Genomic DNA, 13,857 nt, shown 5'->3' on the forward strand with positions numbered 1-13,857 from the left:
CGCGGAGTTAGCAACATCCCCCAAGAACCGGAGGAGTAGAGTCCTGGCCCCTAGCCCTGCCAGTGTAGCAGAAATGATGACGGATGATGATGGCAGCAGCAGCCGTTCTTCTCTGAGTGAGTGGCTTAATGTTGTTCGTGTGTAATTTACATTGAGTAGGCTAACCACGTTATTAAATTAATGGATGCAAGGTGAACTAGCAAACACTGTAGTAGTTAAGCGGCTGACTTCTTGTTTGATGGCAGATACTCCCTTCACCCTGGCCAAAAAGGCTAAAATGACCAAAGAAAAAGTGGAAAACAGTTAAACATGAGAGGTTTTTGGACCAATTTTGTGTTCTCCATTCTTTAAGCACCGGTTCGAGCACCGTTTAAGCACCGACACCGTTTCAAAAGTACCGGTTTGGTACTGGTATCGGATAAAACCTAAACGATACCCATCCCTACCTGTGAGTATGAGCAACATAAAGTGGTTAAAACGGACAATAAATTCAAATTTCTTCTCCTGCCTGATTTTTTTGCAGAAAAACATGACATGCTACTTGTATTTGTTCAGATTTATTAGCAAAATACCAAGAAAAATGTACTTAAATCTAATATATATATTTTTTGGTTTGGTAAGTTTAGATCTAATCATTTAATAAGTGGCAATTCAGTACAAGCAATATATATTGTTTATATTATGAATAAATGGATAAATAAAATGCATAGATGTAACAAAATGTTGAAAATCTCTGGTGTTTTCTCTCTTTGTGTTGTTGTTGTTGTTGTTGTTTCCCAAGAGCAAAGCTGGAGAAGGCTTTAAAGCAGCAGCTCATGGATTCACCAAACCAAGCGTCTCGCTCTGCAGGTACGAGTTCAGCAGCATGTTTGGGGAGACGTCATTAAGGCAAACAAACATAAATCACAAAGAGGATTTTTCCAGCGAACACAACAGAGCTCTCTGCTTAACTCCATATACAGGAATGACATTAAAGCATTGGCAGAAGCGCTCAGACAGTAAAACAAAGACTAATCCATAAAACATATTAAACATTAAACCAAACATATTTCATGATTAAAAAAATAATGTGAAATTTATGTCTCAGCCAAATAAAACAAACAAACAGAAGAACAAAAACGAGCAGCTGCTTATATAATATGCTTATGGTTGTCATATCAATCTTTACATGCTTACTTTTCAAAAATTCTAAAACTTGCTCATTTTCAGTACTCAGAGAGAAGTAGCATACACATAGAATATTTTTATCTGTGGGAGCTGGTGGACAACCTTTGGTTGGAATTTTGCAGAGTCTACTCATATTGAGTTAACTAGGAAGTCTATGCTATCTGAACTACACTAATTAGATGTATTTGTTATTAAATTTCAAGGTCAATCAACTTTCTTTCTTTCATCTTTCTTTTTTAAGAAAAAATGAAAAAGAAAAGAAATTTGAAATCCTCACATCAATTTCTTTCTTTCCACAGAGAAGGAGCTTGCCAGAATGCGAACACAGTTTGTGGAGAGGGTGACAGCAGAAAATCTCACACAGCTACTTGAAGCCCTTGTAACAGACAATGTCTTGAATGAGTTGGAGAAAGAAAGGATACAGGAAATGAACCAAACTAGAGCAGACAAGGCACGCGACTTCATTGACACCGTGAAGAAAAAGGGAGAAAAAGCCTGCAGGATAATGATCGGTCACCTTCGTACCATTGATCCTACAGTTTCCTGTCAGCTAGGTTTGTCCTCTGGGCCATCTGTTCGGTTAGGTGAGAAAAAAAATATTTCTGTTATGATTTTATCATTGCACAGTTTGCTTAAACGGTGAGAGTATGATGCATTTCTTTTTCTATTGTAAATCGTTTGTCATTTGTCTTTGGTCAGTTTTCATTTAAATATTTATGGAGTGCCTTACTTGGTTTTTAAATTACTATAAATTTATCTGGAGAAGTGGATTCCAGTCCATTCTTGAATTACCTTCTGTGAAAAGAAAGGAGCAGTTGGGATATTTATATCATCCCAATTGGTTCCTGCATATTGTTGTTTTCCCTGATGGATGAAAAGGTTGTTTCCCTGAACCACTGGGTTGAAGAATTGATATTGACTATTATCCTAACTTACACAGTAACAGCTCAGAGTACTGGCAGAACTTTGTGCTATCAGAAACTGAATTTGAATAACTTTTATTTGATTTTGCGTTGCTCAGATTGAATCTGAATTTCTCAACTTGAATAAAAGCTTCCAAAACTGAATTTGAAAATTCTTCACCTGTTCAAAGACAAAGCAGCCATTTAAATAAAATATAAGATATTGTTCATCTGTAACTGCAAAAAGAGAATTTAGAAATTTAATTATTGACAAGAGTGAACAAACACTGATTGTGTAATCTACAGCTGTGGCCAAATGTTTGGAGAATGAGAAGTGTTTTGTTTTGGTTTTTTCCACACAGTTTGCTGTTTCAGTGATAGTCATATCAGGTGATCCAGATGAGTTAGTAGCTTCTCTACTGTCAGGGCAAACTAACCTAAATTGGCGTTTTTAGCTAGCAGCCACAAAAGCACAACAGTAACTGTTTTGGTTATAATTTGTTTATATTAAGCTTTTTCTTATAGAGGTAATATATTTATTACCAACCTGAGAGTTTATCTGCTGGTCATTGAGCATGACGAATGGGAGGGACTGAGGACACAACCCTGTGGAACGCCAGTGTTAGTAATAATGCTGGCTTAAGTCCTATTGCGGATCCTGACGGACTGGGGCCTGCCAGTCAAAAAGTCCTGTAGCCAGTCACATAGGGTGGGGTGTAGGCCGAGTGTTGCCAGCTTTTGAGTGAGTTTGTGCGGGATGACAGTATTGCAGGCAGAGCTGTAATCAACAAAAACTACCCTGATGTATGAGTCTTTGTTTTCCAGATCTGGAGGGTCTCGAAGCAGGTGTAGAATTGAGGTCATCCAGCAGACTGCCTGCAGAGCTGGCAGAACTGCAACTGAGAAGTGAGAGGGGAAACTGAACATATTCAAGAGCTAAATTTAAAAAAGGATAAAATACAATTTCTTTGGTTCAATAAAAGGATCAGGGATTGTAACATCTAATCCTTTTACTGAATCAAAGAAAATTCATTCATTCTGTTTCAATTTAGTGACGATCATCTCCAAACCAACACACTGGATTTCAAATTTAGGTTAATTCAGTTTTAGAAGCTTTCTTTTATCTATTGTTGAGCAAATCAGACTTAATCTTAGCAATGCAAATTCAAATATGAATTATTCAAATTCAGTTTCTGATGGCAAAAAGTTCTGCCCATATCAGAGCACCTGGCCTTCTTGGAATGCTCTATTGGCGTGCTGGAACATGCCTCAGGTGGAATCTACAATGTCCTACTAGGAGACTTCAATGATCATGTAGGCAATAACAGTGAGACCTGGGGTGTGACTGTGCTAAACAGAGTTTATCTATAATGAACCCGTTGTTCAAGCATTAGGATATTGAAAAGTGCACTCGGCACTGGGAAACACTATGTGGCAAGACAATTAACAATTTTTTTATGAATTTATATTAAATAAACCAACCATATTAGTCAGAAAATTTTATGTGTTGTTTTTTTCTTTTAGCAGCACTTGAGAAGTGTCAGCCCAACTTCAAATCTACTCTGAAGAAGAAGTTCCAGTGTGTGTTTGAGGGAATTCCTAAAGCAGGAAACCCAACCCTGCTGAATCAGATCTACACAGAGCTCTATATCACAGAGGGAGAGACTACAGAGGTCAATCATGAACATGAGGTCAGACAGATTGAAACAGCATCCAGGAAATGGCACAGTACAAAAATAACAATCAGACAAGAAGACATCTTTAAAGGGCCACCTGGAAGAGATGAACCGATCAGGACAGTGTTGACAATGGGAGTGGCTGGAATTGGGAAAACAGTGTTAACACAGAAGTTCACTCTGGATTGGGCTGAATGCAAAACCAATCAGGACATCCAGTTCATATTTCCATTCACTTTCAGAGAGCTGAATGTGCTACAAGAGAAAAAGTTCAGCTTGGTGGAACTTATTCATCTCTTCTTTACTGAAACCAAAGAAGCAGGAATCTGCAGGTTTGAAGACTTCCAGGTTGTGTTCATCTTTGATGGTCTGGATGAGTGTCGACCTCCTTTGGATTTCCACAAAACTAAAATCCTAACTGACCCTCGAAAGTCCACCTCCGTGGATGCGATACTGATAAACCTCATCAGAGGGCATCTGCTTCCCACTTCTCGCCTCTGGATAACCACACGACCTGCAGCAGCCAATCAGATGCCTGCTGAGTGTGTTGACATGGTGACAGAGGTCAGAGGATTTACTGACCCACATAAGAATGAGTACTTCAGAAAGCGATACAAGGATAAGAAAAAAGCCAATAGGGTAATCTCCCACATCAAGACATCACGAAGCCTCCACATCATGTGCCACATCCCAGTCTTCTGCTGGATCACTGCTACAGTTCTGGAGAATATGCTAGAAACCAGAAAGAGGCGAGAGTTGCCTAAGACTCTGACTGAGATGTACATCCACTTCCTGGTGATTCAGGTCAAAGTGAAGAAGGTCAAGTATGATGGAGGAGTTGAGACAGATCCACACTGGAGTCCAGAGAGCAGGAAGATGATTGAGTCTCTGGGAAAACTGGCTTTTGAGCAGCTGCAAAAAGGAAATCTGATCTTCTATGAATCAGACCTGACAGAGTGTGGCATCAATATCACAGCAGCCTCAGTGTACTCAGGAGTGTTCACACAGATCTTTAAAGAGGAGAAAGGACTGTACCAGAATAGGGTGTTCTGCTTTGTCCATCTGAGTGTTCAGGAGTTTCTGGCTGCTCTTCATGTCCATCTGACTTTCATCAACTCTGGAGTCAATCTGCTGGAAGAACAACAAACTGGGGCACATTTCTACAAGAGTGCTGTGGACAAGTCCTTACAGAGTCCAAATGGACACCTGGACTTGTTCCTTCGCTTCCTCCTGGGTATTTCACTACATTCCAATCAGACTCTCCTACAAGGCCCGCTGACACAAAGAAAACGTAGCTCACGAATCAATCAGGAAGTAGTGCAGTACATCAAGCAGAAGATTGGGGAGAATCCTGGTCAGGAGAGAATCTTTAATCTCTTTCACTGTTTGAATGAACTGAATGATCGTTCTCTTATGAAGGAAATTCAACAGTCTCTGAGTTCAGGAAGTCTCTCCACAGATACATTTTCCTCTGCCCAGTGGTCAGCTTTGGTCTTCATTTTATTGTCATCAGAAAAACACCTGGATAAGTTTGACTTAAAGAAATACTCTGCTTCAGGAGAAGGCCTTTTAAGTCTGTTGCCTGTGGTCAAAGCCTCCAATTACGCTCTGTAAGTTACCATTAAATACACTGTCATCTTTAGAAACTGACGAAAATGAAAATGATCACACTTAATAGTAATAACTTCATTTGTGTGGCACTTTCAAAATACACACATATAAAGGTTCTTCACAGTTTGGATAAAACCACACAGGTATACATGTTCGATTTCACAGTGAGACACTAATTGGACGATCTGAGAAGGTGACTGCTGGAATACGGTCTCAGCAGCTCTGCTATACAGGGAGTGCAGAATTATTAGGCAAGTTGTATTTTTGAGGAATAATTTTATTATTGAACAACAACCATGTTCTCAATGAACCCAAAAAACTCATTAATATCAAAGCTGAATGTTTTTGGAAGTAGTTTTTAGTTTGTTTTTAGTTTTAGCTATTTTAGGGGGATATCTGTGTGTGCAGGTGACTATTACTGTGCATAATTATTAGGCAACTTAACAAAAAACAAATATATACCCATTTCAATGATTTATTTTTACCTATGAAACAAATATAACATCTCCACATTCACAAATATACATTTCTGACATTCAAAAACAAAACAAAAACAAATCAGCGACCAATATAGCCACCTTTCTTTGCAAGGACACTCAAAAGCCTGCCATCCATGGATTCTGTCAGTGTTTTGATCTGTTCACCATCAACATTGCGTGCAGCAGCAACCATAGCCTCCCAGACACTGTTCAGAGAGGTGTACTGTTTTCCCTCCTTGTAAATCTCACATTTGATGATGGACCACAGGTTCTCAATGGGGTTCAGATCAGGTGAACAAGGAGGCTATGTCATTAGTTTTTCTTCTTTTATACCCTTTCTTGCCAGCCACGCTGTGGAGTACTTGGACGCGTGTGATGGAGCATTGTCCTGCATGAAAATCATGTTTTCTTGAAGGATGCAGACTTCTTCCTGTACCACTGCTTGAAGAAGGTGTCTTCCAGAAACTGGCAGTAGGACTGGGAATTGAGCTTGACTCCATCCTCAACCCGAAAAGGCCCCACAAGCTCATCTTTGATGATACCAGCCCAAACCAGTACTCCATCTCCACCTTGCTGGCGTCTGAGTCGGACTGGAGCCCTCTGCCCTTTACCAATCCAGCCACGGGCCCATCCATCTGGCCCATCAAGACTCACTCTCATTTCATCAGTCCATAAAACCTTAGAAAAATCAGTCTTGAGATATTTCTTGGCCCAGTCTTGACGTTTCAGCTTGTGTGTCTTGTTCAGTGGTGGTCGTCTTTCAGCCTTTCTTACCTTGGCCATGTCTCTGAGTATTGCACACCTTGTGCTTTTGGGCACTCCAGTGATGTTGCAGCTCTGAAATATGGCCAAACTGGTGGCAAGTGGCATCTTGGCAACTGCACGCTTGACTTTTCTCAGTTCATGGGCAGTTATTTTGCGCCTTGGTTTTTCCACACACTTCTTGCGACCCTGTTGACTATTTTGAATGAAACGCTTGATTGTTCGATGATCACGCTTCAGAAGCTTTGCAATTTTGAGACTGCTGCATCCCTCTGCAAGATATCTCACTATTTTTGACTTTTCTGAGCCTGTCAAGTCCTTCTTTTGACCCATTTTGCCAAAGGAAAGGACGTTGCCTAATAATTATGCACACCTGATATAGGGTGTTGATGTCATTAGACCACACCCCTTCTCATTACAGAGATGCACATCACCTAATATGCTTAATTGGTAGTAGGCTTTCGAGCCTATACAGCTTGGAGTAAGACAACATGCATGCAGAGGATGTGTGGACAAAATACTCATTTGCCTAATAATTCTGCACTCCCTGTATAGGCAGGAACCTGGCTCTGTATGTGATTAATACAATTTTAAAACACATTCTGAATTTCACTGAAAGCCAGTGTTTTAAGCATTATACGTGCTGTTTTAAGCATTATACGTGCTGTGTTCTTGACCAACTGAAGCCAGGCTAAGGAGGACTGAGAGAGCCAAAATTGAGACAGGAGAAAATTATAGTAGTGACTACTAAAAGTTCCATATCATCAGTAAAGGTTTGATTTTTGCAGTGTTTCTTAAATGAAAGAAATGAGACTAGATGGTCTTAGAGACATGATATTCAAAATTCAGATTTTAGTCAAAAACAATAAAACTTTCAGATGATTTGATATTACCTGCATATGGACTGACCCAAACACACGTTCTTGAAGAAAAGGTCAGCGATGTAAAGTTACAGAATATTTGAAATCCCCATATATATCATTTTCTAAATACCAATATGTTGTCAATGCAACATTGTTTAAAATAGCTATACAGCTTTATTATCACCTTGACCTTGATCAGTTTATTGATCTTATAGGAGAGGTCTGTTGTGGAAGTTTTCCATTAAATAAAGCCTGCAGACGAGCAGTGAGCGGTAGCTAACATTCTTTAATCGAAACACACAAAGAACAGAAAACCAAGTTGGTGGAGCGCCTGCATGACCGCGGGGCAGACGGTCAGCAGAGTCTCCCTGAGCCTAACATGGCTCTCAGTTAAATACCTTCTTCAGGAACAAAAGGCAGTACACAGCTGTTTCACACCTTATGGTTCACACCCCCTTGCTAACTCCCAGAGTCCTCAAAGAGACAAAAGATTCTTCCTGTGGAGTTGTCTGCTTCCCCCAACTTCCTTACTAGACCCCCACTATTTGTCTTACTGTATGAGTGTGAGACATGTTAAAATCCAGTGGCACCAAGGCATTATACAATAAAATAATGTGATTAATACATAAGTAAAATAAATTCCTATACAGGTCATAGGTCAAATGTGATGTGATATTTGAAAATTTATATGGAAATTTCTATATGTTGATAATACCTACTAGACCTATAAGAATCATAGTTTCTGAGTTATATTACTTTTTGTCAATTTTCAACCAATAAATCATTAAGTTGATCTTGAAAACCTTGGGGGCTGTTAATATGGCCGCACATTATACCCCTGCAAAGTTTTATCGGTATTGATTCAAACGTTTTCAACCCATCATGTTTACAGACAAAATGACATGAATGCATGCACACAAACACTACCAAAACCATAACCTCCCTGGTAGATCTAATTATTACATAACTGGTTCAAGAAGTCCTCAAGAAGTGCTGACGAGGACATGCAGTTGTTAATATGAATTCCGAAGTGTCTATTAGATAAGGATGATGCAAACCATTTCAGAGCTTGTCATTACTGTCTCTTCAGACTATGTGCCTGTAATGTCTCAGAGAGAAGCTGTAGAGTTCTGTCTTCAGTTCTCAGCTCCCAATCCTCTAGATTGAGAGAACTGGACCTGAGTAACAACAACCTGAAGGATTCAGGTGTGAAGATCCTGTCTTCTGGATTAAAGAGTCTGCACTGCAAACTCAACACTCTTCGGTAAAAATTCTTTAGCTTCTTTAAATAAAAGCCATTTATTTTAAAATATCTTATCTGGTCTTACTCATATTAACTTTTTTTTCCATCCTTGAACAATAAGAAATGAGGAGAGGTTCCGTTTTTTTTTTTTTGTTGTTGTTTTGTTTTGTTTTTCCCAGATATTGCACAGTCCTTGATGTAATCTAACTGGGTTAAATTAATAGTAACATCTGGGGAATTCAATACTGATATGTACTTCAATTTTAGCTGAAGATTCAAGGGACCCAGTAGCTAGTGGCAGACAAAACTGCATAACAAAAGCAGCTGATCTAACATTAATGATACTATTTTTTTTAAATACTTGAAACTTGAATATCGTCCATTTTAAGTGAACGTGTTATTCTCCTTAGCACAAGGAAATGTGGCAAAAAGAAACTGTGTGAATCTATTAACGTATGTCCTTTTAAAAACAAAAAATTAAACCTTGTTTCTCTTTGCGACCTTTGTGGCTGCATTCATGTAGTTACTTATGCTACAAGCCACACTACGAAACCAAAAGCAAAGAACAGGACTTACTGTAATTTAGCTACATACATTACCTCCTGTGTTTTGTTTGGTTTTCCTTTTTTGCATTATTGTAAACTAATCTTACATTTTCACAGGAATATTTATTGCTCATTCAGCATGAATATGTTGCATGTATAGAAAATGCAAATCAAAGACAAAAATGTGAACCACAGTGAATTTTGAGTGACAAAAGCCTGATACGGATAGTTTACAATTAGACAGTTGAAACACCCTAGTGTTAGATTAGTGCCCTAAAAGTGTCTGTCTTCTGATGTTCTGTGCAGACTGTCAGGCTGTCTGATCAGAGAGGAAGGCTGTATTTCTCTAGCCTTAGCTATTAGCGCCAATCCTTCTCATCTGAGAGAGCTGGACCTGAGGTACAACCATCCAGGAGAGGGAGGAGTGAAGCAGCTGAAGCAGCTGAGATGGGAAACTCTCAGGTATGGAGAGGCCTGGTGCAGCCACAGGCAGGACAATGGAATAGTCTTGACTGTTGGTGTGGATATGATAGTGTAACTCTGTGTTAGTTCTGTGCATGTGTGGTAATGTGTCCAGAGTGTTTTACACCATGTCCCTCTTTGATAGCCCCAAATTCAATAAGCTGTTAAGAAACTAAAAATGATGGGTATACAGTAGTGGTGGAGCCGAACCCGAATACAGTATTCGGAAAGGCACAAATAACGTGTTTTTTACAAATATTTATTTCGAACAAATACTTTAAAATATATATTTGTATTCGGGAACAAGGGAAAACTTTAAATCAAAAATCTGAGTTTCCTTATGAGACCGCAGTGCATGTGGGTGACGTGTGAAAGAAGTGACTGACACCGGCTGCTCCACACAGCAACAGAGAAGGCTTGGCTGAGCGAAAAAAGACTGAACTGCATCACTATTTTTGTTGAATAGATTTTTTTGTACCTTACCTGGGTTCTGGAGGCAGTTTATAACTTTTGCGAAGATCAGTAGATTATTCCATTACACTGCATTATTGACGTCTGCAGTCGGGTCGGGTGGTCTCATGTTTGCTCTGTTTACGTAGCTCTGTTAGCTCTGTAATTTAGACAAAAGGCTGTTGACAGAGTAACGTTAACGTTTGGTTAAAAAGGTTAAAACAATGCTTGTGTAGTTGTGTCGAATTGTATGCACTTACGCGAGTTGCATGGTACGTTTAAGTTACTTTGTCTTTTGCAGACAGCAAGATATAGGCTATAGGCCAGTTAACCTTAGCATAGCTTTGCGTCACTCGTTAACTTAGCTGAAACTCCCCACATGGATTTGGGCAACCAAATAGAAAAGAGTGTGGCTGCTGCTGAGCCATCTCTTGGTCCTCCACCAGGCAAAAAAACTCAAGTTCTGTGTGGAAGCATTTTACAGTCAGTGCTGCAGAAGAAACCAAAGTGATATGTAATGTGTGCAAAAGTCAAATCAGCAGACGCAGAAATATCAAACATTTGTCAACATCTGCCATGGATAATCACATGCACTTAAAGCATCCACTCTTGATACGGTCTGCCAACCCCCCCACAAGCACCAATTCATCATCATAACCATGTTCTGCCCCTGCGAGTCAGTTTCGCTGTCTGTTCAGCATCCTCCAACAAGGACAGGTGGTGGTGGTGGTGGTGGTGGTGTGTGTGTGTGTGTGGGGGGGGGGGGGGGTTCATAATGTTTGCAATGGTATTTTATTAATTGTTGGTTTAACCCTGGATGAGGCCATGGCTGTTATGTTATTTTCATTTCAATTATGTTACATGTTCATTGCTGGCTTTATGGAAAAACATCAACTAATACTGCATATCCATAATTATTATAATGGATGTAATTAAAGAATACTTACACTATAATGTTTATTTGAAGTGTAACACAAAAAAATGGATTTTTACACCTATTTTGAACTTTACTCGGATACAAATACAAATACTTTTCCCCCCTCAACAAATATAAATACTGGCTGCTTTGCACATCTCTCGTATACAATAAAGCTGGCTCATTATGTCTAGTCTATATATTCAGATTACACTTAATTGGTTCATTTGTTATGCACTCTGAACACGACAAGAAAAACTGTTGTTGCTATTCTTAACTCAAAAATAGAGAAAGTGATTTGAAGCCCTTCTTCTACATCTGAATTTTGTTGTTGGATAGTAGGGGACAAACTTGGAAAAAACTGGTTATTAATATAAAAAAATCAACAGAGTTATGGCCATTTGTACATAATAAAACAGACTGAACTGGTATGAATTTTTCTATTTCGTAACAGTTCAGAAGTTTTTTTATTTTCTAAATTATTTATTTTTAACATTTTAAATGTAAGTTTATATTAAAGAACAACTTACATTCCTTAAAAATGTGTGTAATGTCCATGTGTGCATGCTGAAAGAGACTGTGCTGGTCTGACCCCCCTCCTCCTTTCAGGGTCATTCTGGAGCCTGCTGGAGTCCGATGGTTGAGACCAGGTCTGAGGAAGTGTAAGTGTGTTTTTAATGTGATTCATGAAAACAAAGCAGCACACCTTCAACCATCTTCAAACTGTCACATCACTCATTCACATCTCTGATGTCAGGAGTCATTATCAAAGTGTCAATCAATGAACAGATGATGGATCAATAACTGGAACTGGATTGTGTTTGTTCTCTCTATCAGATTCCTGTCAACTCACAATCGACACAAACACAGTAAACAGAGAACTTAAACTCTCTGAAAACAACAGGAAGGTGAAACGTGTGGTGGAGAATCAGTCATATCCTGATCATCCAGACAGATTTGATGACTGTCCTCAGCTGCTCTGCACAGATCCTCTGACTGGTCGCTGTTACTGGGAGGTCGAGTGGAGAGGAGACATTGAAATATCAGTGAGTTACAGAGGAATCAGAAGGAAAGGACACATAACAGACTGTGGGTTTGGATCAAATGATCAATCTTGGAGTCTGAGGTGCTCTGACAATGGTTACTCTGTGTGGCACAGTAAGCGGCACATGCACATCTCTTCTTCTTCATGCTTCTCGTCTGTTACTAACAGAGTAGCAGTGTATGTGGACTGTCCTGCTGGCACTCTGTCCTTCTACAGAGTCTCTGACATTTTGATCCACCTCCACACCTTCAACACCACATTTACTGAACCACTTTATCCTGGATTTAAGTTAAGGTCCAACCCTGATTCCTCTGTTTCTCTCCCCCTGTTAGGCAAAATTTAGACTGTTACAAAAAAATAAAGATGCTCCAGTTATTCCAAGATCAACATATTGCTTCTCTGTCTTTTTCCACTTAAAGCTTTACAGTCAACATCAGTATGTTGTGTTTCTCTTCTCTTAAGCTGATATGATTCAGTTTTTGTGAACATACACAAAAATTGCTTAACTTTGTATCAACTGCAGCCCTGCACCAGTAGTGAATTGAAAGCATGGAAGCATGGATGCAGCAGCCCCTATTGAAAAAGTCAGACATTGCACCAACTCCTGCCAAAGTTCCATCAAAATTTCCTGCTGTTTGTCTTAGTTAGAGTAGTTATTTTGTAATTCGTGATTGATCAGTAATATACTAAATAATAATGGTTTTTTGTCTTTAAATAATACCAAAGATCGTGTTCAAATGATATTACTTACTAATAAAGAGGGGTTTCCAAATATCATTAAGCTGTAATTTCATACAAACACCTTTTGCTGCCAAATCAGACTGTGTTTTGGAAATTGGGTTCCTGAGACTGGTGAAATACTCCATTTATTTTAATATTTTTCAATAAAATACATCAGCCTGTATGTCTTAACTCCTGTCTCAAAGGGGACCACCGGTGTTCTGAGACTGCCATGCCTTTTTTCTGTTTTCATAATGAATTCGCTTGCTTATTTGTGTCCCTCACTGGATGTATTATAATGTGACAATACTGTAGGAGTGATTTTTTTTGGGTTGTTATCTTATGCATGCTGCTAGGGGTCACGTTTGTGTTTTTTGTTTGTATGGTGATTGTATTAAAGGTAGATGCACATAATTAACGCCAGGTGTGTTGTTGATTGCGAGGAAGCAAACAGTTTGTGACCGCTGCACTGTTATGTTAAATCATGTTGGAATAAAGAATCTAAAGGACAAGATAAGTATGGCTGGAGTTTTTGGACTGTATCAAGTTTAATAAGTTAATGCATACCAGTGACATCGCGTCACCCCTGCCAAGAAACACCTCAGTGGCTTCAAGCGTAAGCTTAGCCTTTACAAATACAAATGGGTTATTAGCTAAAGGACTTTAGTTCAAATTGTTAAATAAAACTGTAAAATAGATGTTACAGTCTGTTATTAACCCTCTGTGACGACACTATCAAAGGGACTTTTTCTGATGCTTTGACATGTAACTTCTAACACTTGAAAGCTGTAAGTGTAGCAGTAGTAGTTTCTTCACACTGCTTTCCATAAAGATTTAATAAAGAATTAAAGAAAGAAGAAGAAAATTTGATTATAATTTGTGCTGTCTTGCCTGTAACTTCTCCACAGTATGCCTTTTGTCCTGTCCTCCTCACATCCTTCCCAAACCAGCCATGGCAGCTGGGCCTGGTTCTGCTGGAGAGTTCTTCCTGGTGTTGCCAAGCGCTTGTTCATAGT

At 39.1% G+C, this 13,857-nt stretch overlaps 1 protein-coding gene across 1 annotated transcript; it reads left to right on the top strand.

The window, feature by feature from the left end:
• Positions 1-1,476: 1,476 nt before the first annotated feature.
• LOC146361517 (protein NLRC3-like) lies at positions 1,477-13,575 on the top strand. The gene is made up of 6 exons (XM_084920780.1): positions 1,477-1,751; positions 3,594-5,355; positions 8,551-8,724; positions 9,555-9,710; positions 11,686-11,738; positions 11,914-13,575. Exons 1-6 carry the CDS (start codon positions 1,484-1,486, stop codon positions 12,462-12,464), a joined length of 2,964 nt encoding a protein of 987 aa, XP_084776906.1. The 5' UTR covers positions 1,477-1,483; the 3' UTR covers positions 12,465-13,575.
• The last annotated feature ends 282 nt before the right edge of the window (positions 13,576-13,857 follow it).

The sequence above is a fragment of the Perissodus microlepis genome, chromosome 23 (assembly GCF_051167445.1).
Source record: "Perissodus microlepis isolate ML-2025 ecotype Zambia chromosome 23, ASM5116744v1, whole genome shotgun sequence".
In the NCBI taxonomy this organism is placed as follows: domain Eukaryota; kingdom Metazoa; phylum Chordata; class Actinopteri; order Cichliformes; family Cichlidae; genus Perissodus; species Perissodus microlepis.